This window comes from Silurus meridionalis, chromosome 2, assembly GCF_014805685.1.
Source record: "Silurus meridionalis isolate SWU-2019-XX chromosome 2, ASM1480568v1, whole genome shotgun sequence".
Classification (NCBI taxonomy): Eukaryota; Metazoa; Chordata; class Actinopteri; order Siluriformes; family Siluridae; genus Silurus; species Silurus meridionalis.
This window is the reverse complement of record NC_060885.1, coordinates 24766172-24791378: the sequence shown is the minus strand read 5'-3', so window position 1 is coordinate 24791378 and position 25207 is coordinate 24766172. Positions and strand designations below refer to the sequence as shown.

Genomic DNA, 25207 nt, shown 5'->3' with positions numbered 1-25207 from the left:
TAAGGTTTTGGCTGGGGACAGTGTAGCTAGACAGCATCAGATGGTGGTCTGTAGGATGGTTTTGGAGATGAAGAAGAAGAGGAGGAGAGTGAGGACTGAAAGAAGAATAAGATAGTGGAAACTAAAGGAGGAAGACTGTATTCAGGGAAGAGGTCAGACAGGCGTTCAGTGGTGGTGAAGAGGTGCTGGGTGATTGGGCAACCACTGCAGAAGTGATAAGAGACAGCTAGAAAGGTACTTGGTGTGACATCTGGAAATAGAAAGTAAGACAAAGAGACGTGGTGGTGGAATGAACAAGTGCAGGGGAGCATAAGGAGAAAGAGGTTGGCAAAACAGAATTGGGATCAACAGAGTAATGAGAAAAGTAGGCAGGAGTTCAAAAAGATGCAGCAGCAGGTAAATGTAATGAAAGCCAAGGAAAATAAATATGAGGAGCTGTATGAGAAGTTGGACACTAAGGAAGGAGAAAAAGATTTATACTGATTGGCCAGGCAGAGGGACTGAGCTGGGAAGGATGTGCTGCAAGTTAGAGCAATAAAGGATGAAGATGGAAATGTGTTGACTAGTGAGGAGAGTGTGTTGAGAAGATGGAGGGAGTATTTTGAGCAGCTGATAAACGATTAAAATGAGAGAGAGTGAAGTTTGGATGATGTGGAAATGGTGAAGCAGGAAGTGGATAGGAATAGTAACGAGGAAGTAAGAGCAGCTATTAAGAGGATGAAGAGTGGAAAGTCGGTTGGACCCGATGACATACCGGTAGACATGGAGATGTTTAGGAGAGATGGCAGTGGAGTTTTTAACAAGATTGTTCAACAAGATTTTGCAAGGTGAGAAGATGCCTGAGAAATAGAGGAGTTTGCTGATCTTTAAGAATAAGGGAGATGTGCAGTCCTGCAGGAACTAATGGGGAATAAAGCTGATCAGTCACACCATGATGTTATGGGAAAGAGAAGTGGAAGCCTGGTTGAGAGAAAATTGACTATCTTTGAGCAACAGTATTGTTTAATGCTGAGGAATAGCACCATAAACGCATTGTTTGCTTTGAGAATGTTGATCAAGAAGTAGAGAAAAGGTCAGAAGGAGTTGCATTGTGTGTTTGTGGATTTAAAGTAAGCGTACGACAGGGTGCCTAGAGAGGAGTTGTGGTATTGTATGAGGAAGTTAGGTGTGTCAGAGAAGTATGTGAGGGTGGTGCAGAACATGTATGAGGACAGTGTGACAGCAGGAACAACAGACTGGTTTAAGGTGGAGGTTGGATTGCATCAAGGATCAGCTCTAAACCCTTTCCTGTTTGCAGTGTTGATGGACAGGTTGACGGATGAGGTCAGACAGGAGTCTCCATGGACTATGATGTTTGTGAATTATATTGTGATTCGTGGTGCGAGTAGGGAGCAGGTGCAGAAGAGTCTGGAGAGCTGGCGGTACCACGCTGAAGAGAAGGGGATTGAAAGTCAATTGGAGTAATTGTTTTTGTCTTCCTTACTTATGCCTGTAGTTAGTTAACTCGGCTATCACTAGTGTTGACTATATTCATTGCCTCTCACTTTTATCTCTGTATCTTAAGTCTGTTCGCGCTATAAGCACTATGCGGGTTGTGTGTCTGCCTTTGAGCACAGGTGAGGACTCGTTCGAGTTGCAAACAGTGGAGTTGGAGATGGTGGCTTTGGAGAAACAGATTTGTGAGCTGCATGCAAAGCATGCCCAGCTGCGAGAGCGGAAAGCGGCGCTGAAAACATCCCGGGCGGACGCTCACTTGTCCCAGGTAAATTCCCGGGTTGAACCTAATGCTCCCAGTACCTCAACTCTGCATGTCTCCCTGCCCAGGCCCAGCGCACCTACAACGCAGCCAGCCAAGGTATCGTTCACTCTGGCACCGGGGCACCACGGACCCTGGTTGCTGCAGCAGCGAAAGACACGAGCCAAGCCCTGGTCGAGGACGTCTCCCCCGCTCCTCACTATCTTTAGGCCATGTCCCTAAATCCCTCAAGTTAGCAGCTATTAAGCCCCTCATTAAAAAACCTAATTTGGATCCAAACACGCTATCGAATTACAGACCAATTTTAATTCTCCCATTTATGTCTAAGATTTTAGAAAAGATTGTCGCTGCCCAGTTATGTTCCCACTTACAAGAGAACAATATCTTTGAAGAGTTTCAGTCAGGTTTTAGGCCCCATCATAACACAGAAACTACTCTAGTTAAAATCACTAATGACCTGTTTTTAGCTTCAGACCAAGGCTTCATCTCGCTTTTAGTTTTACTAGATCTTAGTGCTGCATTCGACACTATAGATCATGATCTCCTCCTAGATCGCTTACAAAATTATATTGGCATTCAGGGACAGGCATTAAGCTGGTTTAAGATATAGATTAAGCTATCCAGGTTAATGCTAGTAAATTATGGCATGCCACAAGGTTCAGTTCTAGGACCCCTGCTTTTCACAATATACATGCTTACCTTAGGAAATATGACTAGAATAGAGATATTAATAGGCATGGAATTAGCTTCCACTGTTATGCTGATGATACCCAGCTATACATCTCATCAAAACCAGGCGATACAGCTCAATTAGCTCGGATAACTGAGTGTATTAATGAATTAAAAGACTGGATGACCCATAACTTTCTACTATTAAATTCTGATAAGAAGGAGATTTTGCTCATCGGCCCAAAAACCAGTACAGAGAAGCTCCAGCATTTCAACCTGCATTTAGACGGATGTTCTGTAACTACTAGTTCAACGGTAAAAGGTCTAAGAGTTATTTTAGACAGCAACTTGTCTTTTAAAAATCATATCAACCAAGTTACAAAAACATCCTTCTTTCACCTTAGAAATTTTGCTAAGCTAAGTAAAATATTATCTATATCTGATGCAGAGAAGCTCATCCATGTGTTCATGACCTCCAGAAGAGACTATTGTAATGCATTACTAGGTGGATGTCCTGCATCATTAATAAACAAGCTTCAGTTAGTTCAGAATGCGGCAGCCAGAGTTCTCACAAGGTCAAGGAAATATGATAATATAACCCCAATCTTATCGTCCCTACACTGGCTACCTATTAAGTTTCTAATCGACTACAAACTACTACTTCTTACTTATTAAACACTAAATGGTTTAGCTCCCATGTATCTATCCAGTCTTTTAACACGCTACAATCCGTCACGTTTCCTAAGATCTCAGAACTCTAAAAAAACTTTTAAAAAACTTTAGTAGTTCCTAGAATAGCAAAGTCCACTATAGGCGGTAGAGCATTCTCACATTTAGCTCCTAAACTGTGGAATAGTCTTCCTGACAGTGTTCGGGGCTCAGACACACTCTTCCAGTTTAAGTGCAGATTAAAAACGTATCTTTTTAGTAAAGCCTACACATAACATACATCACATATCATAAATGTTGTGTTATCATAAATCTTGTGCTCCAGAAAATCTGATCACATGCACATTATCAACTTGTGCTGTTAATATCATGAACAGCAGCTATGCCAATTTCTCTCCACTGCTTCTCTTTCTCTCCCTATCCTGAGGTTTGGCCAGCTCCAGTCACGTCCCACCTCATGAAGATTATGGACCTTTAAAGAAGTAGATGCCGAACTCGCAAACATCCCGTACCATCTAGAGACGTACCAGTGCCAATTGGATCCCACTTCTTGTGTGGAGATTTGACATTGGACCTCCTGGAGTGTTTAAAGGCTCTGGCATGGAGAAGCTGGTGTTGGATCTGTGATGATCACAAATGTTGAGCTATTTTATGAGTTGCTCAATAGCTCCTAGTTTTATAACCATAATGACTGTATAAGACTGTAGAAAGAACATTACTTATCACACACTCCCGTGCTCATGTTAGTTTTCACTCTCCAGTGTTCTGTATTGTTGAAAGACTTATGATCACACTCTTGATGTCACCCAAATGAGGATGGGTTCCCCTTTTGAGTCTGGTTTCTCTCAAGGTTTCTTCCTCATAACATCTAAGGGAGTTTTTCCTTGCCACAGTTGCCACGGCTTGCTCATCAGGGATAAATGCACACCATTCACCTTGACTGTTGATTTCTGTAAAGCTGCTTTAAAACAATGTCTGTTGTGAAAAGTGCTATAGAAATACAGAAATTCTTGACTTGACTTGACTTGACTTAAGACAGAGTACATGCATGTGAATGAGAGGGAGAGCAGTGGAGTGGTGCGGTTGCAGGGAGAAAAGGTGGAGAAGTTCAGGTACCTGGGGTCAACGGTGAAAGTAATGGAGAGTGTGTTAGAGAACTGAAGAAAAGAGTGCAGGCAGGGTGGAGTGAGTGAAGAAGAGTGGCAGAATGATTTGTGATAGAAAAGTATCTGCAAGAGTGAAAGGGAAAGTTAATAGGACTGTGGTGAGAAATGCTATGTTGGATGGTTTAGAGACAGTGGCATTGAGTAAAAGACAGGAGGTGGAGCTGGAGCTGGAGGTAATAGAGGCTGGTGTAGAGGACAGGGGGGTATGGAGAGGGATGATCCGCTGTGGTGACCCCTAATGGGAGAAGCCGAAAGAAGAAGATGAAGAAGATGATAGTGGAAAATTGAACACACACAATATATATATATATATATATATATATATATATATATATATATATATATATATATATATATATATATGTACACATAGCACCCCATATTGACAGAAAAACACAGAATTGTTGCTATCAATTTCTTCTGATCATCCTTGAGATGGTTCTACGCCTTCATTTGAGTTCAGCTGTGTTTGATTATAATGATTGGACTTGATCTGGAAAGCCACACACCTGTCTATATAAGACCTTACAGATCACCATGCATGTCAGAGCAAATGAGAATCATGAGGTCAAAAGAACTTTCCGTACCCACTGTATATCTATGATAATTTTTCCTTTCCCCTGAGGGTGGCAGCAAATTTAGCTAAATTGCAAGAACTTTGTTCCTTGACTACACCTACAAAAGGTATTTACTAAATGCTATGTAATCATGGCAACAGACAAAAAGCACAAAGTTAAAAGTGAGATGGAAAAATTTCAAAAGTGATTTAAACAAGTATATTTTTTCAAGAAGGCTGTAGCAAATATAGACACGCTTTGCATGTCTATAGTGACTGTTGCTGTAATTAAAGGTTTTGATATTGTGAGGCAATATTAAATATTATTATAATAATATTCTTTTAACAAATATTTGGCATGCAATTAAACATTCAGAGAATGAGACAAAACCAAAACTCATGCAACGTTGTTCAGCAGAGCAAACGGGACATAGAACAAATTACTAGAACCAATAAAATTACCCGTAAGTCACAACACAACCTCCATTACGATCTCCATCTTTTGGATCATGAACAGATCCTTTCTTTCTCCACACTTTTTAGCTATATTTCTTTATTAATTCCAAACAGTCTTCTGAATCTGATACTGTTCATGAGTGTTTTTTTTTTTTTTTTTTGGAACAGCCTTTACATTTCTACTCATTTGCTTATGGAGATTTTTTGAAATGTTACATGATTGTTGTTTTCATTCTCAGTTCTCATAATGATTCTGTGAACAACTGCTGGTTTTTTGTGGTCAACCTGTTTGATGTCCAAATGTTGGTAATCCAGTGTTTTCTTCGTTATTTAGGACATTCAAAATTGTGTTGACTATGCAAAATGCTTGTGCAAATTTATTAGCTTCTAAATGGATTGCTTTTTTCCATAGACAGCTCTCTGATCTCTCATGCTTGTTTATGCTGGTTGTTTTTTTTTGTGTGTGTGTGTTAATATCAAAGCCAGACTTCACAGGAGAAGCCGAGTAGAAAATTGAAGCTGTTAATTGTTTAAACAGTAAATCGAGCACTGCACACCTGGGCAACAGTCACTCAGGAGTGATAGATTGATGTGGCTGGGACTAGAACTCTTGACCTTTGAATCCAAAGTCCAACCCCTTAGTTAAATACCCTAACAACTAAGCTACCGTCACCCATGATCTATTGTCTCTTATCCATTTTGCAAAATTATGCAAAAAATAAATAAATAAATAAAACAAACCTGGCTGATGTTTAGAAACGATACAAATTTTTCAATCACAGTATATTGTTTGCCAACACTAAATCACAAGAACAGTTTTGATGATAATAGGTCTTTCACGCTGTAACATACAACTCACTATGGTATGATGTGTTCTAAAGTGTAAAAGAGGTTAAAGAAAGTGAGAGGAAAGAGCTGTAATGTAGAAATGGCTAAAAAGATGGTAGTAATATTATTGCAGATTGTAATACAGTCGAACCCACTTATCTCGACCTCGGTTAACTCGCCAACCCTATTAAGTCGACGTTTTTTGAAGTGGAACCGCCAAATTCTCGCTTTGTCTTAGCATTTTCTTATCGGTTATGTCGATGAACCCTAATATCTCGACCACAAGGGGGGGGCCACTTAACGTCGCCACGCCACCATCTCTCTACCATAATTTTGCGTATATATGAGGCGTCTTATAGAAAGTTTTACATACCCCTCACCCAGGGTGCGTCTTACATACACACTTTTGTTGTTAACAAACATGTACATTTTTATAGCATGCCTTCATCAAACAAATCGCAGCAACGCTGTTGTGTAAAAAAAAAAAACTCGAAAAACGTGCATGTACATTCTCATTTAATAACGCACATCATGTACATAAAGAAATTTCAAGCACATTAATATATTGGTTTTCATTTGTCTCGATCATCGGTTATCTCTACATCACTTTTTTTATTAGACTCTGCAATCTGTTATCCTGGTAGCTCTCATTGTTTCAAGGCTCAGGAAACTTGGCATGCCAAGCTGAATCTTTAGACGCTCCTACAGTTGTGCTATTAAGAGTATTTTCCCAAGCTCCATCAGTCTGGTTTGGATGTTGCACAGCAAACGAAAATAAGTCTCTACAGGGGGTAGTGAAAGGTGCCCAAACCATCGCTGGAACATCCTTAGCAAAACTGAAGAACCTCTCCCATTTAGAGTTGTCAGGAGAGCAATCAACATCATCAAAGAAAATAGTCACACCCAGCACAGTTTGCATTTTGCATGAAAGATTCTGCATTTAAGTTCCTATCACTGAACTGCACACCTCAGCAATGACTGTAATGAATGGACATTTGGTACCACCCAGATGAGGAGGGGTTCCTTTTTCATTGTTTCCTTTTAAGATTTCTTCCTCGTGCCATCTCAGGGAGTTGTCCTTGTCACAGTAACCACTGGCTCACTTATTAGGGATAAACTTATAGGCACTAAACATTTATTCCAACCAGGGCCGGTTCCAGACATTTGGAGGCGCCCTGGCCTCCTTCCCTCCACCTTTCAGAATAAATAAAAAGCACTTGAAATTTAAAAAAAAAAAAAAAGTATTTAGTCAGCCACCAATTGTGCAAGTTCTCCAACTTAAAAAGATGAGAGGCCTGTAATTTTCATCATAGGTGAGAAAATGAAATCCAGAAAATCTAATTGTCTGATTTTTAAAGAATTTATTTGCAAATTATAGTGGAAAATGAGTATTTGGTCAATAACAAAAGTTCTTTTCAGGACTTTGTTATATACCCTTTGTTGGCAACGACAGAGATCAAACATTTTCTGTAAGTCTCCATGCAGATCTCCTCTAGAGCAGTAATGTTTTAGGGCTGCCACTGGGCAACACAGATTTTCAACTCCCTCCCCTCTTTGGATGCAACTCAGCATTCTTTCTTCTACAAAACCCGACAAGTTGAGTTTTTACCAAAAATGTTCTATTTTGGTTTCATCTGACCATATGACATTCTCCCAATCCTCTTCTGGATCATCTTCAGATGGGCCCGGACATGTACTGGCTTAAGCAGGGGGGCACGTCTGGCACGGCAGGATTTGAATCCCTGGCGGTGTAGTGTGTTACTGATGGTAGCCTTTGTTACTTTGATCCCAGCTCTCTGCAGATCATTCACTAGGTCCCCCCGTGTGGTTCTGGGATTTTTGCTCACCGTTCTTGTGATCATTTTGACCCCACGGAGTGAGATCTTGCGTGGAGCCCCAGATCGAGGGAGATTATCAGTGGTTTTGTATGTCTTCCATTTTCTAATAATTGCTCCCACAGTTGATTTCTTTACACCAAGCTGCTTACCTATTGCAGATAGGGACTTCCCAGCCTGGTGCAGGTCTACAATTTTGTCTCTGGTGTCCTGTGACAGCTCTTTGGTCTTGGCCATAGTGGAGTCTGGAGTCTGACTGTTTGAGGTTGTGGACAGGTGTCTTTTATACTGATAACGAGTTCAAACAGGTCTCCACAGGTTGGTACAATTGCCATACGATTTACTTCCAGCTTTTGTGTTCTCTCATCACTGTATAGAAACAACAGACACCATCAGATAATACATGGAGAGTCTCTGGTCTAGCCTGTGCCTGTCAATCATTACATATTCTCTCAATGTATATTCATTTAACAGAAAATACATAGATACATGGAACTTCTCATGGATCATTAAAAATAATATGCATCTTCAATCAATCAAATTTATAGCAATGAAATTATTCTTTTAACTCAATGTAAGAATGCCGCACTTGTAATGGCGGCCATTACCCGTAATAATTATAAAAATAACTATACACATTACAACATTCATCAATTGAATTACTAACCGTAAATCAAAAGAAAGATTAACAAATAATCATGTTTAAGACAGAAATTCCTTTAACCGATTAGTATTTAACATTATTCTATAACTTGTTCCCGAATTGTTGATAAATCATACCTCTCACCGTTATCACAGTCCGCAAAAGAGAGACGACGCACAGAAATGACGTCAGCGCTACCTTCGCGCTTATACGTGACAAAGCTTGCATGACAGCACTTCATATTATACCACATGACCCTGCATCGCTCATGCGATCTCCAATACAAATTTCAAAATAAAGAAAGAAAACCCACATCTTAATACCACTGATCAATCGTAACTCCAATAATCTAGTGTGACACATTACACTTGCCACATTAATACAGGTAACAAGTGGAGGACAGAGGCTTTTTTTTGTAGGTGACCAAATACTTATTTTCCACTATAATTTGCTAATAAATTCTTTAAAAATCAGACAATGTGATTTTCGGGATTTTTTTTCTTTCACATTTTGTCTCTCATAGTTGAAGTGTACCTATGATAAAAGTTACAGGCCTCTCTCATCGTTTTAAGTGTGAGAACTTGCACAATTGGTGGCTGACTAAGTACTTTTTTGCCCCACTGTATAATCTCTAACCTTTTTATTTATACAAACCGTTATTATTACTTTTATATGTTTACTTAAATGTGCATATTAATTAAATTGTAACTTTTAGGGTCCCTGGTGGTCTAGTGGTTAGGATGCGGCGCTCTCGCCGCTGCGACCCGGGTTCGATCCCCGGTCAGGGATCCAACCCCAGCCACTCTTAGTGCCAGTTCCAAGCACGGATAAATGGGTAGGGTTGCGTTAGGAAGGGCATCCAGCGTAAAAACATGTGCCAAATCAAATGTGCGGAGGATCCGCTGTGGCGACCCCTAACGCGATTAATTAAATTTTAACTTTTAAGGTCAACACTAAAAAATACAATGAAATAAAAATAAAATATGAAAGGTCCATCTCTTCTTCTTCTTCTTATTATTATTATTCATTGCAGCTTTACATAATGTAAGAATTATCGAACAAAATGTAAATAATTTAAATGTGTATTTATCCTCGATAAGCAAGCCTCGGGTGACTATGGCAAGGAAAAGTTCACTTAGGGTCATAACCTCTTCTGAAAAGCTGCTTTGGACACTTTTTAAAAGCGCCCTACAAATAAAACTGAATTGACTCGAATTGATCTGAATATCAACAGTGATCCACTTAAACTCTTGCAGGACTTTTCCTTTCTATGATGTTACATTGCACACTTTTTACAGGCACACCTTTCATGCGTTCGCTTTTTTTTGTAATTATATGTTTGCACATTTGTAATTCATGTCTTGTGTCTTTTGTCCTTATATATTAAATGTATTATGAAGGCTGCTTGGAGGACCCACAGAGTAGGCAGTTAATCATATGAACGTTTCCTATACATATTACGATCAAGTCTTAAATCTTAGATTTTGCCTTTCTGCGCACATGTGACGCAGCCAGCGTGTGCATGAGCGCGACTCTCCGCTATGTGTCATGCGCAAAAGCTCTCGCTTCCGCTTCCGGGCAGGATCTGAGGCAGCGCTGTGTAAAATGGACCTGGAGGGCTGTTGATTATGTTAGCTTTCACACGTGTTAGATCGCTGGCGTATTTTGCGACGGAGCTCATTTGCATCGGGTTTTGAACCGGAGCGCGCTTGGAGTTCAGTTTAGACGACTGCAGAACTGCGCTCATGTTCCGGGAGAGAGTGCGCTAAAGTGTGTGTGTGTGTGTTGGGAGATATAATAAGTCCGCGCGTTATTTGTGGTGTTAGCAAGCGGACAGCTAGCCGGCTAAAAAGCACCCGGGAGGTAACGAGCAGCACGGCTTGTACAGCCAGCTTTCAAAGTTTTTTTTTTTACTTTGCGAAAGCAGGCAGCACAGATCCGAGTGAAATGTGTGGAAGGTCCGCTGTGCACAGATACACGGCCCGTTACTGAGACTTATTCAATCCTTTCACTCTGTGTGTCTCTCATCTCTCTGTAACGGGGTTTACCCTCGCTTTTTAATAAACACTTTAACGCGACGATAAAGACAACATGGGGGCGTATCTGTCCAAACCCAATACGGAGAAAACCACTGCCAACGGAGGGAATCAGAAACTGAGCTATGGACTGGCGGCTATGCAGGGATGGCGAGTTTCAATGGAGGTAAAAAAAAGTCGCTTAGCTACTTAATTCTTATAGACGGTTTTTGGTGGCTGAAAAAAAGTTTGTTGGTGTGGAATAAAGCAGCGGCTCTTTGTGTGGTTTGGGGGTCTGTTCTGTGTAGGGTTGGTCCTGATCAGGACGCAGATGTAGTGTGTAGGTTATTTTCGCGCCATTAGCTCGTTAGCATGCTGCTTTTTCTTCAGGGTTCAAGGATTTCTGCAGCTTTTAAACTCGAACATTTCCTACTTTCTTTTGTTCCAGGACGCACACAATTGTATCCCAGAGCTGGACGACGAGACGGCAATGTTCGCCGTTTATGATGGACATGGAGGTAAACTACTGTACTAATCAGACTGGAGGTCAACAGAAAAGTGTTGAGTTTAAGGCTTGAGTTTCTCTTTACCGCCAGGTGAAGAAGTTGCTTTGTTCTGCTCCAAGTATTTACCAGACATCATCAAAGAGCAGAAAGCATATAAAAATGGCAAACTGCAAAAGGTAAGCAGATGGAAACTTCACACAAACACTGACTCACAATTACACAACTTTCCGCGCGCGCGCCCGCACACACACACACACACACACACACACACACACACACACACACACACACACATATCCTCCTTTACAGCTAACCAGCAGTTATGTGACATGAAGTCCAGGGAATTTAGAAAGACAGACAGAGCCAGATCTATACATATATAAACCCTAAAGTGATTAAATAATTATGTTCTCAATAAGCAGTTATTTTATGTTCTACAATCCGCATAATAGAGCTACACAGCAATGAAAGAAGAGCTAATAGTAGCAATTCTGCAAATTGACAAGTGCGTATAAATGTGCAAATATATGTACTGCGCGTTTTATTTATATATATACATATATATAATCTTTTTATTTATTAGTGGCTACATATACAGAAAATAAATATAAAGGCCATGGCTGTGTAAAAATGTGTGGGAGCTCAGGATGTAACTGTACACAAAGTTCATGGTTCAGTACGTATCTCGGTTTTTAGGTCACGGTTCGGTTAAATTTTGGTACAGTTAGGGGGAAGAAATGCAAAACAAAGTTGCTTGTAATTTTTTTAGTAGCACTGTTTATTATTAACATTTACCATCATCAACATTTAAACACTTTACATTTTTAAAACAATTTGAAAAAGAAAAAGGTGTTTTATTTATCATTGCGGTGTTGAAAGCACACTGAACAGCGCTAGTTGGGAAAATACAATGAGACTTGAAACTCAGTCCGCCTATCTTTTGAGTCGTTCTTCACAAACGCGAGGTTCTACAACCTCATTAATGCATTTTATTACTCATTACAACAGGACAAACAATCCACAGGCAATTATCGATACATTGATCCAATTTAGTAGCTGATGGATAAATGAAAAAATTAAATAGTTTGCATTTGTTAATACAGATGTGTGTTTGTGTTTTAAATGTATTATTTCATTTTCTACAGATATGATCTACTTAACTGTTCTGCTTATTTCAGCAGACTTGACAAATGTCTTAATTCAATGCTTCATTTGATCACTTAAGTATGTGTAATTGTCAGGATTTTCTATATTCATAATGTGAACAATATAATAACAAAAACAGTGAAATTGTGTTCAAGTCCAAGCTGGAGACACAACAAACTAGCAACAAGCCTAAATATCTTTTACATAAATGTGTGAAATAAATTATATGGATTATTGAAGGTGGTAAAATTGCAAGTTAGAATCTACAAACGGTTAATTGGTGATATTCAAGCAGTTAAAGGTATACAGTTTAGTTTAAACAGAATTGCACAGTCCGAGGTGAGACACAGATCTCAGCTTCTGCACTTCATTGTGCCTTGCAAGGAATTCTAGCCAAACTCTGTTAATTGCTGACTTTGACAAAAAAAGAAGCAGAATCATAGCAAAGTTTCTCAATGATGTTTTTTATTGGGATATAACAGGTGAGGCACTGCCTCTCCTGACTGCACAACTCTGCTAATCACCTGTGCCACCCAGGATGAATACTCTGGACCCCAAAAACTCTTTAAATATGTTTTAGATATATTTAGACATGCTGTTGGAAGTTCTTCTACTGGCTGTAGAGTCTCTAGTACTTGAAAGATGGATGACCATTACCTAGATATCATCAAATGGTCTTAAAAACACTTTTTCTCTCGATCTTCTGTACTGATGTATTGCTTGGTTTGCAGGCCCTGGAAGATGCTTTCCTGGCTATAGACAGCCAAATAACCACAGAGGAGGTCATCAAGGAACTTGTTCAGATAGCTGGGCGTCCACAAGAAGAGGCAGCACCAGAAAAAGTAGCAGATGAAGATGATGGTGAGGAACAATGCTATTAAAAAAAAAGCCTTTACATTAACCACTAAGCCATAATTTATAGTGCTTTGTATGTTTTTCCCTGTCAGTGGATAATGAGGAAACAGCTCTTCTTCATGAAGAGGCCACAATGACAATTGAGGAGCTGCTTGTCCGTTACGGGCAAAACCTGAGTAAATCGGCCAAAAAGCTTGGACAGGATACCCCTAAAGAGCTGGAAGAGAAAGATAACACCCACACAGATAACACAATCAACGGCGAGACTGAATGCGGGGCATCTGAAACAGAGAGCAATGGGAAAGCCAAGCTGGAGGAGTCAGCTGCAGGTTCCAAAATGAGGGCATGCAGGAGAGCAGCAGCCTCCTGTGGCGGGAGCTCTGCAGCCAGAGACCCCTCAGAGGGTGAGAAAGCAGTAGCCACAGCAGACGCAGGTCCTTCCTGTTCCTCTTCTGCAGCACCCACACCAGGAAGTGCCAAATCCAAGTTTTTTGAGGACAGTGATGAGTCCGATGAAGCAGAGGAGGAAGAGGAGGGCAGTGATGAAGAGGTGAGCAGGAAGGGTATGTGTGAGTGGAAGCATCAATGAAACCCACACGTATCACGTCGTTGTGATGAAAATGCTGATGGTTGAGTTTATTTGGTCTTTTTCCCCCGTTAATTCAATTAAAATTTTGTTCATGTTCTGCTAGGACGGCAGTGAGCAGGATGGTGAAGGCAGCAGTGAAAATGAAGAGGACACAGAAGAGGAAGAGGAGGAAGAGGACACAGATGATGATGAAGAAGAAGAACAAATGTGTTTGCCAGGGATGGATGGTAAAGAAGAGGTAAGTGTGCTAGTGTTTGATTGGATCTAATAAGGTGTTATCGTTTTTTGTTTGTTTGTTTTTTCGCCCAAACTGCACATTTAAAATTGGACACATTATACTTTAAAATTTAGCATGAGGACGTTGTATGAGTAACACTTTTTTGTTTGTTTTATGAATTCCGTCTGAAAGAATTGTATAAAAAGTAAGTTTTTACTATTTACTAATTTATGCTTTTATCTGTTTTAACTGATTTGCTAATTAAATCATGTAGGTTTAACTTTCAGAAAATCTGTTCAACAAATTTGTCGAACATCATGGCTATCGCTTAAAAACCCATTGTGAGAAGTCCGTTGTCACTAAAAGAACAGTGCTAATGAAGCATTTTAGCTTAGCTGTTTACTAAACTAATAAAATTTACACTGATGTTAAAATAGGTAGCTTGCCTGCTGAACACGGACAAGAGCAAATAGTGTGTTTATTGAGCATTAAATTGAATTAAAATGGGGAAGAGTTCTAGTGCCCAGGAAAGGGGATGAGGAGTGGCTGGAACGGGAGAGGATGAAGGGCGTTCTCGCCGCGCTCCGAAGCCTCAGGTCCCGACAGGCGGGCTGTTCTATTAATGTGTATGGGTAAGGGACTTCCTGACGCAGGGCTGAGGAGTCTCCCACCTTTACAAGGCATTGCGAGGGTCTGGCAGGTATTCCTCTGCCTTTTCTGCCGTCTTTACCTGTAATGAGAGCGCTAACAGTAGTCCAGAACCGAAATTTCTCTACCTCACAGTCCTCCTGGCAGCATTTTATAGGCAACTTTGATAGGTACTTGAAGACAGTAAGAGGCTGCCACACTAATCGAACTGTAGCTAGGTCTCGTCAGGACGCCATGCCTCCTTGCTATCCGCCTTCTGTACCATGCTTGGGGGTGAATTCGTAGAACTTGCACCGCCCAGTAGAGACCTATCATCACAGTTGTTACACAGCTTTCAGCTAATACAGACTTAATTTTTTAGCCAAAGCCAGATCTGAATTTTGATGGTAACAGATCAGAAAGAACTTTTGTAAAAAAAAAATCCATTAGAATTGACACATGCATTTTTATTAAAGCAGGATTTTCTAATAAAATTTGAACTTGCTTGTTTTCCAGCCTGGCTCAGACAGCGGGACTACAGCAGTTGTGGCTCTGATCCGTGGTAAGCAGCTAATAGTCGCTAATGCTGGAGACTCTCGCTGTGTTGTCTCAGAGAGGGGCAAAGCAGTGGACATGTCCTATGATCACAAACCTGAAGACGAACTCGAACTGGCCAGAATAAAGAACGCAGGCGGCAAAGTGACCATGGACGGCCGAGTCAACGGAGGGTTGAACCTCTCAAGAGCAATTGGTTTGTACACACAACTGTCTTTTGTCCTTTTTTATTTTATTTTTTTTAAACACATTTTGGATCTCGTTGACTGATAGTTTTCTTGGTTTTAGGGGACCATTTTTACAAGAGGAATAAGAGCCTCCCACCTGAGGAACAGATGATTTCTGCTTTACCTGATGTCAAAGTACTAACTCTGAATGAAGATCATGAATTCATGGTGGTTGCTTGTGATGGAATCTGGTGAGGGTAACAAAAGTTCATTCTTTAAGGTTTTTTGTTCTTTTATGATTCCCGTTCTTGGGTTATGATTGGTCATAGTAATGTCCACTGGTATGTAATGCCATTCTGATTATTATTTTTATAAGTGACAGCAGCCAGGTTAGCTTTTCGAAGACTCTAAAAATAAATAGAATTCCTGCAACCCGATAATACTGCTTCAGTACCCTTTATTTCCCTTGCTCTATACTAGTATACTACACTATACTAGTTTCATTAAATTCTTCCCATATAACACACAACCCTTTTTTAGTATTAATAAGCATGGGGTTAAACTCAAACTCATATGTGCCATCCATAGTGAATTCCAAATGTCCTGGCAGTGACATTACATTAATGGTTTATATTGCTAGTGTGTTGCATCCTTTATGGTAATCAGAGCGCTATTACTTATCACTAAAATGCCTGTTTATTACAGGAATGTAATGAGTAGCCAGGAGGTTGTCGACTTTGTGAGTGAAAGATTGAAAGCAGAAGGAAATAAAGCCAAGCCTCTGTCTGCTGCTATTGAAGAGGTAAGTGTTATTTTGCTTTGTTGTATGGCTTATTCTGTCATTTTACTATTTGTGAAACAAAATGAAATAAATAAATAAAACAATGCTGGTTAGTTTTATTTTAGACCATTTTTTTTAATGTTTAATTTTCATCTTAATTCTATTTATCACTTGTGTGACTTAATCTAGAGCTCGGGTGTATCAGAGATCAGTTTCATATAAAAAAAATTTTTCAGGTTCATAAATCAATACAACTGAAACTTGTCCACACTGGCATAGGAATGTTTTTGTTCAAGTAGACATTTACAGAGAGAACTTTTGTCTGTGTTCCAGCTGCTTGACCACTGCTTGGCACCGGACACATCTGGAGATGGCACAGGCTGTGACAACATGACTTGTATGATCGTCACATTCAGCCACCACACCGGTACCAACGTAGATGAAAACACCAAGAAACGTAAGAAAGACGAGGACCAGGTATCTGAGGAGAATGGCAACGACAGTAAAAAATCCAAAACAGAATAGAGCTGCCATCAGCTCTTCTAATGATGTCAGATCAGACACTGTTTTTTTTTTTTTTTTTTGGGTTTTTTTTTTCCTCGTAACACAAACCTACTGGACTTTTTTTTTTTTTTTTTTTTTTTAAACGGATAACTCCCCAAGAAAATGTTTTAGTTTGGAATAATTTGAAGGTGCACGAAAATTGGAACTGGAAATCAGCCATTTGTCCTCATTTGTTTTTCCTTTCATAAAGAATTGGTTTAGATGCCCTCATTTACATATTTACATAAATGAATGGAGCTGTTACTCAAAAGACAGCAGTCATGTCACAAAATTTTGTTAACTTTTATGTGCTCGTAACCTTGTACATAATTTTTCCAGGAACTTGTAATTTTTTTTTCATTTTATTTTTTTTTTTCATTTTGAGTATCTGTGACACTCTGAACAAACATGTAATTGTATTCACATTTTTTGTAAATTGTGATTGATGCAATTGTTTTAAATTTGGTAGTAAAATTAAGCAGATTTGCTTTTCTGACCAGAAGGCATTAAATCTAAGAAATGCAATCTAAATTTGAAACGTTGATCATTCCTCTTTTTTTCTTCTTTTTTTTTTACGCATAAACTAACAATTACTATTTTATCCGTCTTCATATGGACTGGAGCGGTTTTTCCGTTATGAAGTGGACATACAAACTACACACACTGAATGAGAGAGACTCGACATATGTAGAGGTTCAGTAGTGCAGGTATAAGGTGGGAGCCCTTAGTGAGAACTGGTTATCTGTACATATGTCTTCTGTCACCCTCATGCAGCTCAATACGGTTTATATACAAGGTATTTTGGAAAATATATTTTGGTACTTTTTAGCATCTTTGGGAGTTATGAGACAACAGTGAACACTGCTTCAGCTGACAATCTTCCTGAAACAATAAACAAGTGTAGACGAACTAGTCAAATGCTTTTCTTTACTCGATCGAAAAGATTATTTATTTATATATATATATATATATATATATATATATATATATATATATATATATATATATATATATATATATATATATATATATATACAATACACACTTACACTCTGCTGGGACTACTGAGACTACTAATTATACACCTCATATATACTTTAGTGTAAATAATGTAATCAGAACTCTTCCCAATAATAATAACTGGTAAAGAAAAAAAATGGGTTAAATGTCAGTATGTATTCGAGTGTCAGCAATGACATTATATAATATGTTTGTAAAGCCAGGTGCTAATGTAGGGTCATCCCAAAGGTGTTCAATAGGAATGAGGTCAGAGCTCTATAGCAGGCCACTCAAGAGCTACACCAACCCAGGTAGACCATATGTTCATGAAGCTGGCTTTGTGCACAAGGGCATCATCATGCTGGTACAGGTTTGGGTCTCCTAGTTCAAGTGAAGGCAAATTTAATACAACCACAAACCTGTACAATTGTCTCTCCAACTTTGTGGTAACAGTTTGGGGAAGATCCACATATAACTGGAAAATGAGGTGTTCCAGTACTTTTGTTCTTCTATTTGATTTACACTGACAGGCATGACATGAGCATTGAGTGAATAGCAGTGATTATCTCGTCATCATTGCACCCGTTAGTGGGTGGAATTTATTAGGCAGCAAGTGAACATTTTGAACAAATTTGATGAGGTAAAATAGGCAATCATAAGGATTTGAGTGAGTTTGACAAATTGTGATGTCTAGACCTCTGGGTCAGAGCTTCTCCAAAACTGCAGTTCTTGTGGGATGTTCCTGCTCTGCAGTGGTCAGTATCTATTAAAAGTGGTCCAAGGAAGGAACAGTGGTGAACTGGTGACGGGATCATGGCCGGCCAATGCTCATTGATGCACGTGGGGAGCGAAGACTGGCACATGTGGTCTCATCCAATAGACGAGCTCCTGTATCTAAAGTTAATGCTTGATGGGACTGTTTTGGCAGCAAAGGGGGGACCAACACAATATTAGGCAGGTGGACATTCGGTGCAACCCAGATGAGTCTGGTTCCTCTCAAGGTTTCTTCCTTATACCATCTCAGGGAGTTTTTCCTTGCCACAGGCTTGCTCATCAGGGACAAACTTACTTATAAAGAACATATTCACTTTTAATCACCACAGTATCTGTGTAAAGCTGCTTTGAGAAAATGTTAATTGTTAAAAGCGCTAAACAAATAAAAATGAATTGAATTGGTCATAATGTTCTGCCTGATCGGTTTATTTGAGGTAACAAAAGGGCCTAATTTTGAAAAGCCTAAAAACCCTAATGCTTGTTAACCGTTTATAGTAATATTTTACTAGGTAAATCATTTTGAGCACAGACTTGAATTGTTTGAAAAACATCCAACCAGAGGGAGCTTGGATTGGAGTACAGAAAACAAATTGATCACCAGAGTGGTGCTCGTTTAAACATTCCCTCCCAGCAGTATGACTCTGCCATCTGTTGAGAAAGAGACAAAGACAAAGACTCAACTGTAGACTGCTGTGGAATAATTGTGGTATGCTGGTAAAGGGAAGTTCTTTTTACCTGCATTCTTTTATGTAGGAATTTCAGCTTTTGGTTCAAAAGTTCAATGTCCTGCAAAGAAACATGTAATACTGGTATTTAATGTCATTTCTTGTTTCTGAAGTTAAGAAGCTCAAGTGAATTCAGACATGTTCAGTGCGGAGCTTCTTGCCATTTTTTTTTTTTATGTTTTACCTTGATCATCTGCTCATTCTGCTTCTGCTTGATTTGAGGTAGGAGATCTTCCAGTCTTTCAATCTAAAATTAAAGCAATCTTGATGTGATCAGGCTGCACCGATCTGTACTGCACCATAGTTACTTAAACAGAATGAATGATTTGGTTATTAAAAATATAATTTTTCATTATTTATTACATACATGTGACAGCACTCTTACCCTTCTTACAATACTTTGTAGTCTGGACTTCAGGCTTTTATTTATCACAGTCATTGCAATGTTTCTGGGGTTTGCATTAACTTAATTTATGCAGAGAGAGAAACAACAGTCTTTACAAAAACATTTAAGCGTTCATTTAAATGCAGCAAATCCTTCATGAGAAACCATACCATGTTGATAATACTTGGACACCTCCAAGACATGAGGCCTATGAAACCAAATCATAATAAATAATAAATTACTTTTTACATTATTGGTAATGTAATACATTGTACTGGAACAGGAAGTGTCCTATTCTTTATCTGGCACACAGAGTACACAATAGTGAAGTACTGTTAATACAGAGGGGTGTGAACCTGAATAAGAGAAATTTTATATTCTTTAAAACTATAAATCAATACACAATGGGGGAAAAAATGCATGGACTTGCATTTGTTTGGCGTTCAAAGGTATGCAGCCGTTCAAAGGGATCAAAAAGCCCTGATTGTTTCGTATCTGTGAGAAGATATTATTGTTGTCATACACTTTATGTAAGTTAATACAACACTGATAATAATTCAATTTGCAATCACTATTTTGGGGCCCAAGCACCAAGATTTGGTAAGCAGCACATTCACTGACTTGTAAAATCTTGCCTAAAGCAATTACAGAAACATAATTTAGGGCAAACACATTTAAGAGTGATTTGTAGTTTCACTCAGGATGTGTATGTTCTGACCACAAACAATGGAGGAATTCCCTGAATGTAGAAGAAAAGGTCTAGATAAACCAATGGGCAGCAGAATGGCATTACTTCAACGACTACTGCTGTGAACTTTGGTGTTGTCTGGTGTTTCTTTGTTCTATGGGCTGCCACAGATACCCTAGAGGAGAATAACAGTAGGGTGCCTACACACACTGGGTGCTTGGCCCTCTCATAACAAAGCGCTAGTGTAAATAAATGTGTGTACAATAGTTAAAACCTTAAAGGTGACTTGATCAACATCCAGTCTAAAAGAATGAGCCACAATCTAGGGAGAAATTAATAACAGATTACCTCAACTGTCTCACACACAAAGCAAAAGAAGAAGAAGGAGCAGACCTGTCTCACTGTGGTTATTTTGGTCCCTCTGGGAATATGTACTTCTCTCAGAGCTATAACTCGGTCATCTACAAAACACCAAACATGAAACTGATTCATTGTTGCCTCTGTCAGCTGCACCTGTTCATAGCTGAGTGCCCATTAAGCCCTCTTTTAGTCCCTGCTAGAGTCGGAAGTTTATATATATATATATATATATATATATATATATATATATATATATATATATATATATATATAAAATAAGTATTTGAACACCCTGCTATTTTGCAAGTTCTCCCACTTAGAAATCTGAAGAAAAAAAAAATCCAGAAATCACAATATATGATTTTTAAACTATTTATTTGTATGATACAGCTGCAAATAAGTATTTGAAAACCTGTCTATCAGCTAGAATTCTGACCCTCAAAGACCTGTTAGTCTGCCTTTGAAATTTCCACCTCCACTACATTTATTATCCTAAATTAGATGCACCTGTTTGAGGTCAATAGCTGCATAAAGACACCTGTCCACCCCATACAATCAGTAAGAATCCAACTACTAACATGGCCAAGACCAAAGAGCTGTCCAAAGACACTAGAGACAAAATTGTACACCTCCACAAGGCTGGAAAGGGTTACGGGGAAATTGCCAAGCAGCTTGGTGAAAAAAGGTCCACTGTTGGAGCAATCATTAGAAAATGGAAGAAACTAAACATGACTGTCAATCTCCCTCGGACTGGGGTTCCATGCAAGATCTCACCTCGTGGGGTCTCAATGATCCTAAGGAAGGTGAGAAATCAGCCCAGAACTACACGGGAGGAGCTGGTCAATGACCTGAAAAGAGCTGGGACCACCGTTTCCAAGGTTACTGTTGGTAATACACTAAGACGTCATGGTTTGAAATCATGCATGGCACGGAAGGTTCCCCTGCTTAAACCAGCACATGTCCAGGCACGTCTTAAGTTTGCCAATGACCATTTGGATGATCCAGAGGAGTCATGGGAGAAAGTCAGGTGGTCAGAAGAGACCAAAATAGAACTTTTGGGTCATAATTCCACTAAACGTGTTTGGAGGAAGAAGAATGATGAGTACCATCCCAAGAACACAATCCCTACTGTGAAGCATGGGGGTGGTAGCATCATGCTTTGGGGGTGTTTTTCTGCACATGGGACTGCATTGTATTAAGGAGAGGATGACTGGGGCCATGTATTGCGAGATTTTGTGGAACAACCTCCTTCCCTCAGTTAGAGCATTGAAGATGGGTCGAGGCTGGGTCTTCCAACATGACAATGACCAAGCACACAGCCAGGATAACCAAGGAGTGGCTCTGTAAGAAGCATATCAAGGTTCTGGCGTGGCCTAGCCAGTCTCCAGACCTAAACGCTATAGAGAATCTTTGGAGGGAGCTCAAACTCCGTGTTTCTCAGCAACAGGCCAGAAACCTGACTGATCCAGAGAAGATCTGTGTGGAGGAGGGCCAAAATCCTCCTGCAGTGTGTGCAAACCTGGTGAAAACTACAGGAAACATTTGACCTCTGTAATTGCAAACAAAGGCTACTGTACCAAATATTAACATTGACTTTCTCAGGTGTTCAAATACTTATTTGCAGCTGTATCATACAAATAAATAGTTAAAAAATCATACATTGTGATTTCTGGATTTTTTTTTTTAGATTATGTCTCTCACAGTGGACATGCACCTACGATGACAATTTCAGACCCCTCCATGATTTCTAAGTGGGAGAACTTGCAAAATAGCAGGGTGTTCAAATACTTTTTTTCCTCACTGTATATATGTGTGTGTGTGTGTGTGTGTGTGTGTGTGTGTGTGTGTGTGTGTGTGTGTTTGTTATTAAAATAAGTCTTACACCATTGAAACAAATAAAAGAGACATTAGAGGAAGATGTTGAAATTCTGCATGTTTTGTTTTCTATTAGAGAGCAGTGTATGCAGCTAAGGACTTTACTGAGCAAGTCAAAAACTGTAAGGATGGATTTAGACTGTAATTAATATCAACAGTTTACTACAATGCTTCAGGACCACAGTTTGCATGACCAGGTCTGCATTTAAGGACCTATCAATGAACAGTTCACCTCAACATTGATCAAATTCTAATAAATGGACATTCTGTGCCACCCAGATGAGGATAGGCTCTTTTTTGAGTCTTCTTTTCCTCAAGGTTTCTTCCTTATACTATCTCAGGTAATTTCCTTTACCACAGCCACCACTGGCTCACTCATTAGGGACAAACGTTTAAGTAACATACATATACATTTAACCTTTTATAGATACAATTAAAATTTTTACAGACATCTTTATATCTATAAAACCTGCTTTGGGACAATGTCATTGAAAGTGTTATACTGAAATGACCTCATGATATCAGTGCACAGACCTGGTGTTGCTATGGTAACCATGATGCTCAAGCCCCTTAGCCCTCCCTTCTATCTCAAAACTGAGATGTTGAAAATAATAATGATAATAATCAATAAGTCAATAGCACCAAAAACATTACAAACCATTAAGGTCAAGCCTCTTCAATGCAATCCACACTGCTACAGGTGCACTTTCTGCAGGAGCCACTGGACCACTCATCTCTGCTGAATGATCTCAGCAGTGTGAAATCAGCAGCTTCAAGCAATGACCACGACTAGAGAGCCGATGTCAATGTTCTCCCAAAATAAAAGCATAAAAAAAGGATAAAAAAAAAAAATAGATACAAAATAAAACATACACTGTCCTTATGTTACAATGTCATGTGTTTGTGATGTGTTAAAAAAAAAAAAGATAAAAGAAAAAAGGTGTTAATTTGTAATTATAATATGTACCCATATAGGAAATTATATAAGAAATTAAATAGATAAAAAAATATTACAAATTTTAAAGGAAACAAATTGGAAAAATAGTATAATTAACCTAGTTACATAATTGTGCACAACCCTAAACCAATACTTCGTCGAAGCACCCTTTGAATTATTATATCACTGGCATCTCTTGATTTAACAATATTTTCACCACTCTATCTTACAAAAACATTTTAGATCTAGATCAAATTGCTTCTTATTCGGATGCAGGACTGAGCTCTAGGTCATTAGATCCTTCAAAAACATAGAACTTCTTTCGGTTAATCTATTCTTTTGACGATTGGATGCACAATTTGGGTAACTTGAGCTGAAAGATGGAATGTCTTTTCATATTCAGATTACTAGTAAAGACAAGAAGGTTTTGTAGTAAAATCAGCTGGTATTTGTAGCTATTGATGGCTCCCTTCATCTTGATAAAAGCATCAGTTTTGGTTGAAGAAAAACAGCCTCATAGAACAATACTGCAACCACCATGCTGCAATTTTTGTTTGTTTGTTTGTTTGTTTGTTTTTTTGCTTGAATATACTTTTTAGTAGACCATGCATCTTCTACCGGGGGTCTGCTAATTAATGTTGAATCACAAATAATTTTTTGTACAAAAATAACATTTTTTTCAGCTTCTCCCATTAGGGGTCGCCACAGCGGACCATCCGCATATTTGATTTTGCACGTTTTTACGCTGGATGCCCTTCCTAACGCAACCCTCCCCATTTATCCTGGCTTGGGACCAAGGCTTGTAAAACCCTGATAGCTGGGGTTGGTTCCCTGACCGGGGATCGAACCCGGGCCGCAAAATAAACATAAGTAAAGACAACAAAGACAAAAAATGAAGTTTTAAAAATATAATTATTACATAAAAGTTAACACTTTACGAAGCTGATGTTAATGCGATTGTATAATTGTCTACCTGACAGTAAAATTACATATAAAGTTCTATTAAAATTAACGTTGAAGTTCATGTAAATGTATAATAGTCCACCTGATAGTAAAAGGAAAATGTATGAAACTGCAAATCTATTAAAATAAAAGAGGGAACAACTTTTTTAAATTGGAAAATATATTTGTTATGATTCATAAATCATTTTGAGATATAAAAAATATACAGACAATGATGCATATACAATGACATAGTTCTAATTGTCTTAACATAATATAACTAGTGTCATATGATTGGTTTCTATTTATAACATCAGTGGCTATGTTTGACACCTTAGGTATCAGTGGTCCCTGCCCCCAGATTCTACTGCATAAGGAACATGCTGAAGACCCCTGCATTAGACCATACCACATTTTGCCACACAGATGATTTAGTTGAGATCATTTTCTGTTCCACCTTTAATAATAACACTCTCTGGAAAGCTTTGTCTTGTCCTTTTATAAATGTTAGAGGAACGGTGCATATGATGTTTCACAAAATTATTTTATACTACTCTCCTGATTTACACTTTTTAATAAGAGATTATGTGCATGCTGTATAAGATTTTTTAATTATTATTATTATTTTTACAGATCATGGCTTTACTAGTGGGCTAAAACCAAGAAATGTGAAAAAACAGAAACGTGCATATTTAGGCAAACAGGTTCATTCATTTATTATTATTATTATTATTATTATTATTATTATTATTATTATTATTCCATAAAATGGAAGACACACACTATATGGACAAAAGTGTTTAGTTTTTTCCAGAAACTGTAAAAACAGAGTTTGGGGCTCACAATTATATTGGATGTTTTGGGATACAGTAGCATGACAATAGTCCTGTGCACAAAGCCAGCTCCATGAAGATGTGGTTTAAATGGTTTGGAGTGGAAGAGC

The 25207-nt window shown here is 38.8% G+C and overlaps 2 protein-coding genes across 6 annotated transcripts; one reads left to right on the top strand and one right to left on the bottom strand.

Moving 5' to 3' along the window:
* Positions 1 to 10139: 10139 nt before the first annotated feature.
* Positions 10140 to 17110, top strand: ppm1g (protein phosphatase, Mg2+/Mn2+ dependent, 1G). Its single transcript, XM_046836635.1, has 10 exons — positions 10140 to 10780; positions 11042 to 11111; positions 11190 to 11275; positions 12977 to 13106; positions 13193 to 13650; positions 13793 to 13927; positions 15050 to 15284; positions 15377 to 15506; positions 15961 to 16057; positions 16370 to 17110. The coding sequence occupies exons 1-10, from the start codon at positions 10670 to 10672 to the stop codon at positions 16559 to 16561; spliced, it is 1644 nt and encodes a 547-aa protein (XP_046692591.1). The 5' UTR covers positions 10140 to 10669; the 3' UTR covers positions 16562 to 17110.
* A 1652-nt stretch (positions 17111 to 18762) lies between these two features.
* On the bottom strand, positions 18763 to 23301 carry si:zfos-1056e6.1 (uncharacterized protein LOC107988029 homolog). Of its 5 annotated transcripts, none has more exons than XM_046876607.1 (9): positions 23044 to 23301; positions 20544 to 20611; positions 20413 to 20472; positions 19893 to 19957; positions 19633 to 19670; positions 19463 to 19542; positions 19262 to 19324; positions 19088 to 19138; positions 18763 to 19000 (listed from the first exon to the last, which is right to left on the bottom strand). In XM_046876607.1, the coding sequence occupies exons 1-9, from the start codon at positions 23117 to 23119 to the stop codon at positions 18947 to 18949; spliced, it is 555 nt and encodes a 184-aa protein (XP_046732563.1). In that variant the 5' UTR covers positions 23120 to 23301; the 3' UTR covers positions 18763 to 18946. The 5 variants fall into 5 exon arrangements, with proteins under 5 accessions (XP_046732563.1, XP_046732581.1, XP_046732573.1 ...); XM_046876625.1 differs by having other exon boundaries at positions 20425 to 20472; XM_046876617.1 differs by having other exon boundaries at positions 20553 to 20611.
* Positions 23302 to 25207: the final 1906 nt, after the last annotated feature.

What these genes read in the sequence shown, in the direction of transcription:
- ppm1g (XM_046836635.1), top strand. Translation starts at nt 10,670, where the DNA reads ATGGGGGCGTATCTGTCCAAACCCAATACGGAGAAAACCACTGCCAAC. An exon ending in AGTAGCAGATGAAGATGATG is followed by an intron (nt 13,107 to 13,192) that starts GTGAGGAACAAT and finishes TTTCCCTGTCAG; the next exon opens with TGGATAATGAGGAAACAGCT. An exon ending in GTTGCTTGTGATGGAATCTG is followed by an intron (nt 15,507 to 15,960) that starts GTGAGGGTAACA and finishes TGTTTATTACAG; the next exon opens with GAATGTAATGAGTAGCCAGG.
- si:zfos-1056e6.1 (XM_046876607.1), bottom strand. Translation starts at nt 23,119, where the DNA reads ATGAGTGGTCCAGTGGCTCCTGCAGAAAGTGCACCTGTAGCAGTGTGG. An exon ending in CCTTTAAGGTTTTAACTATT is followed by an intron (nt 19,958 to 20,412) that starts GTACACACATTT and finishes ATCTTCTCACAG; the next exon opens with ATACGAAACAATCAGGGCTT. An exon ending in GTCCAAGTATTATCAACATG is followed by an intron (nt 19,543 to 19,632) that starts GTATGGTTTCTC and finishes GCATAAATTAAG; the next exon opens with TTAATGCAAACCCCAGAAAC.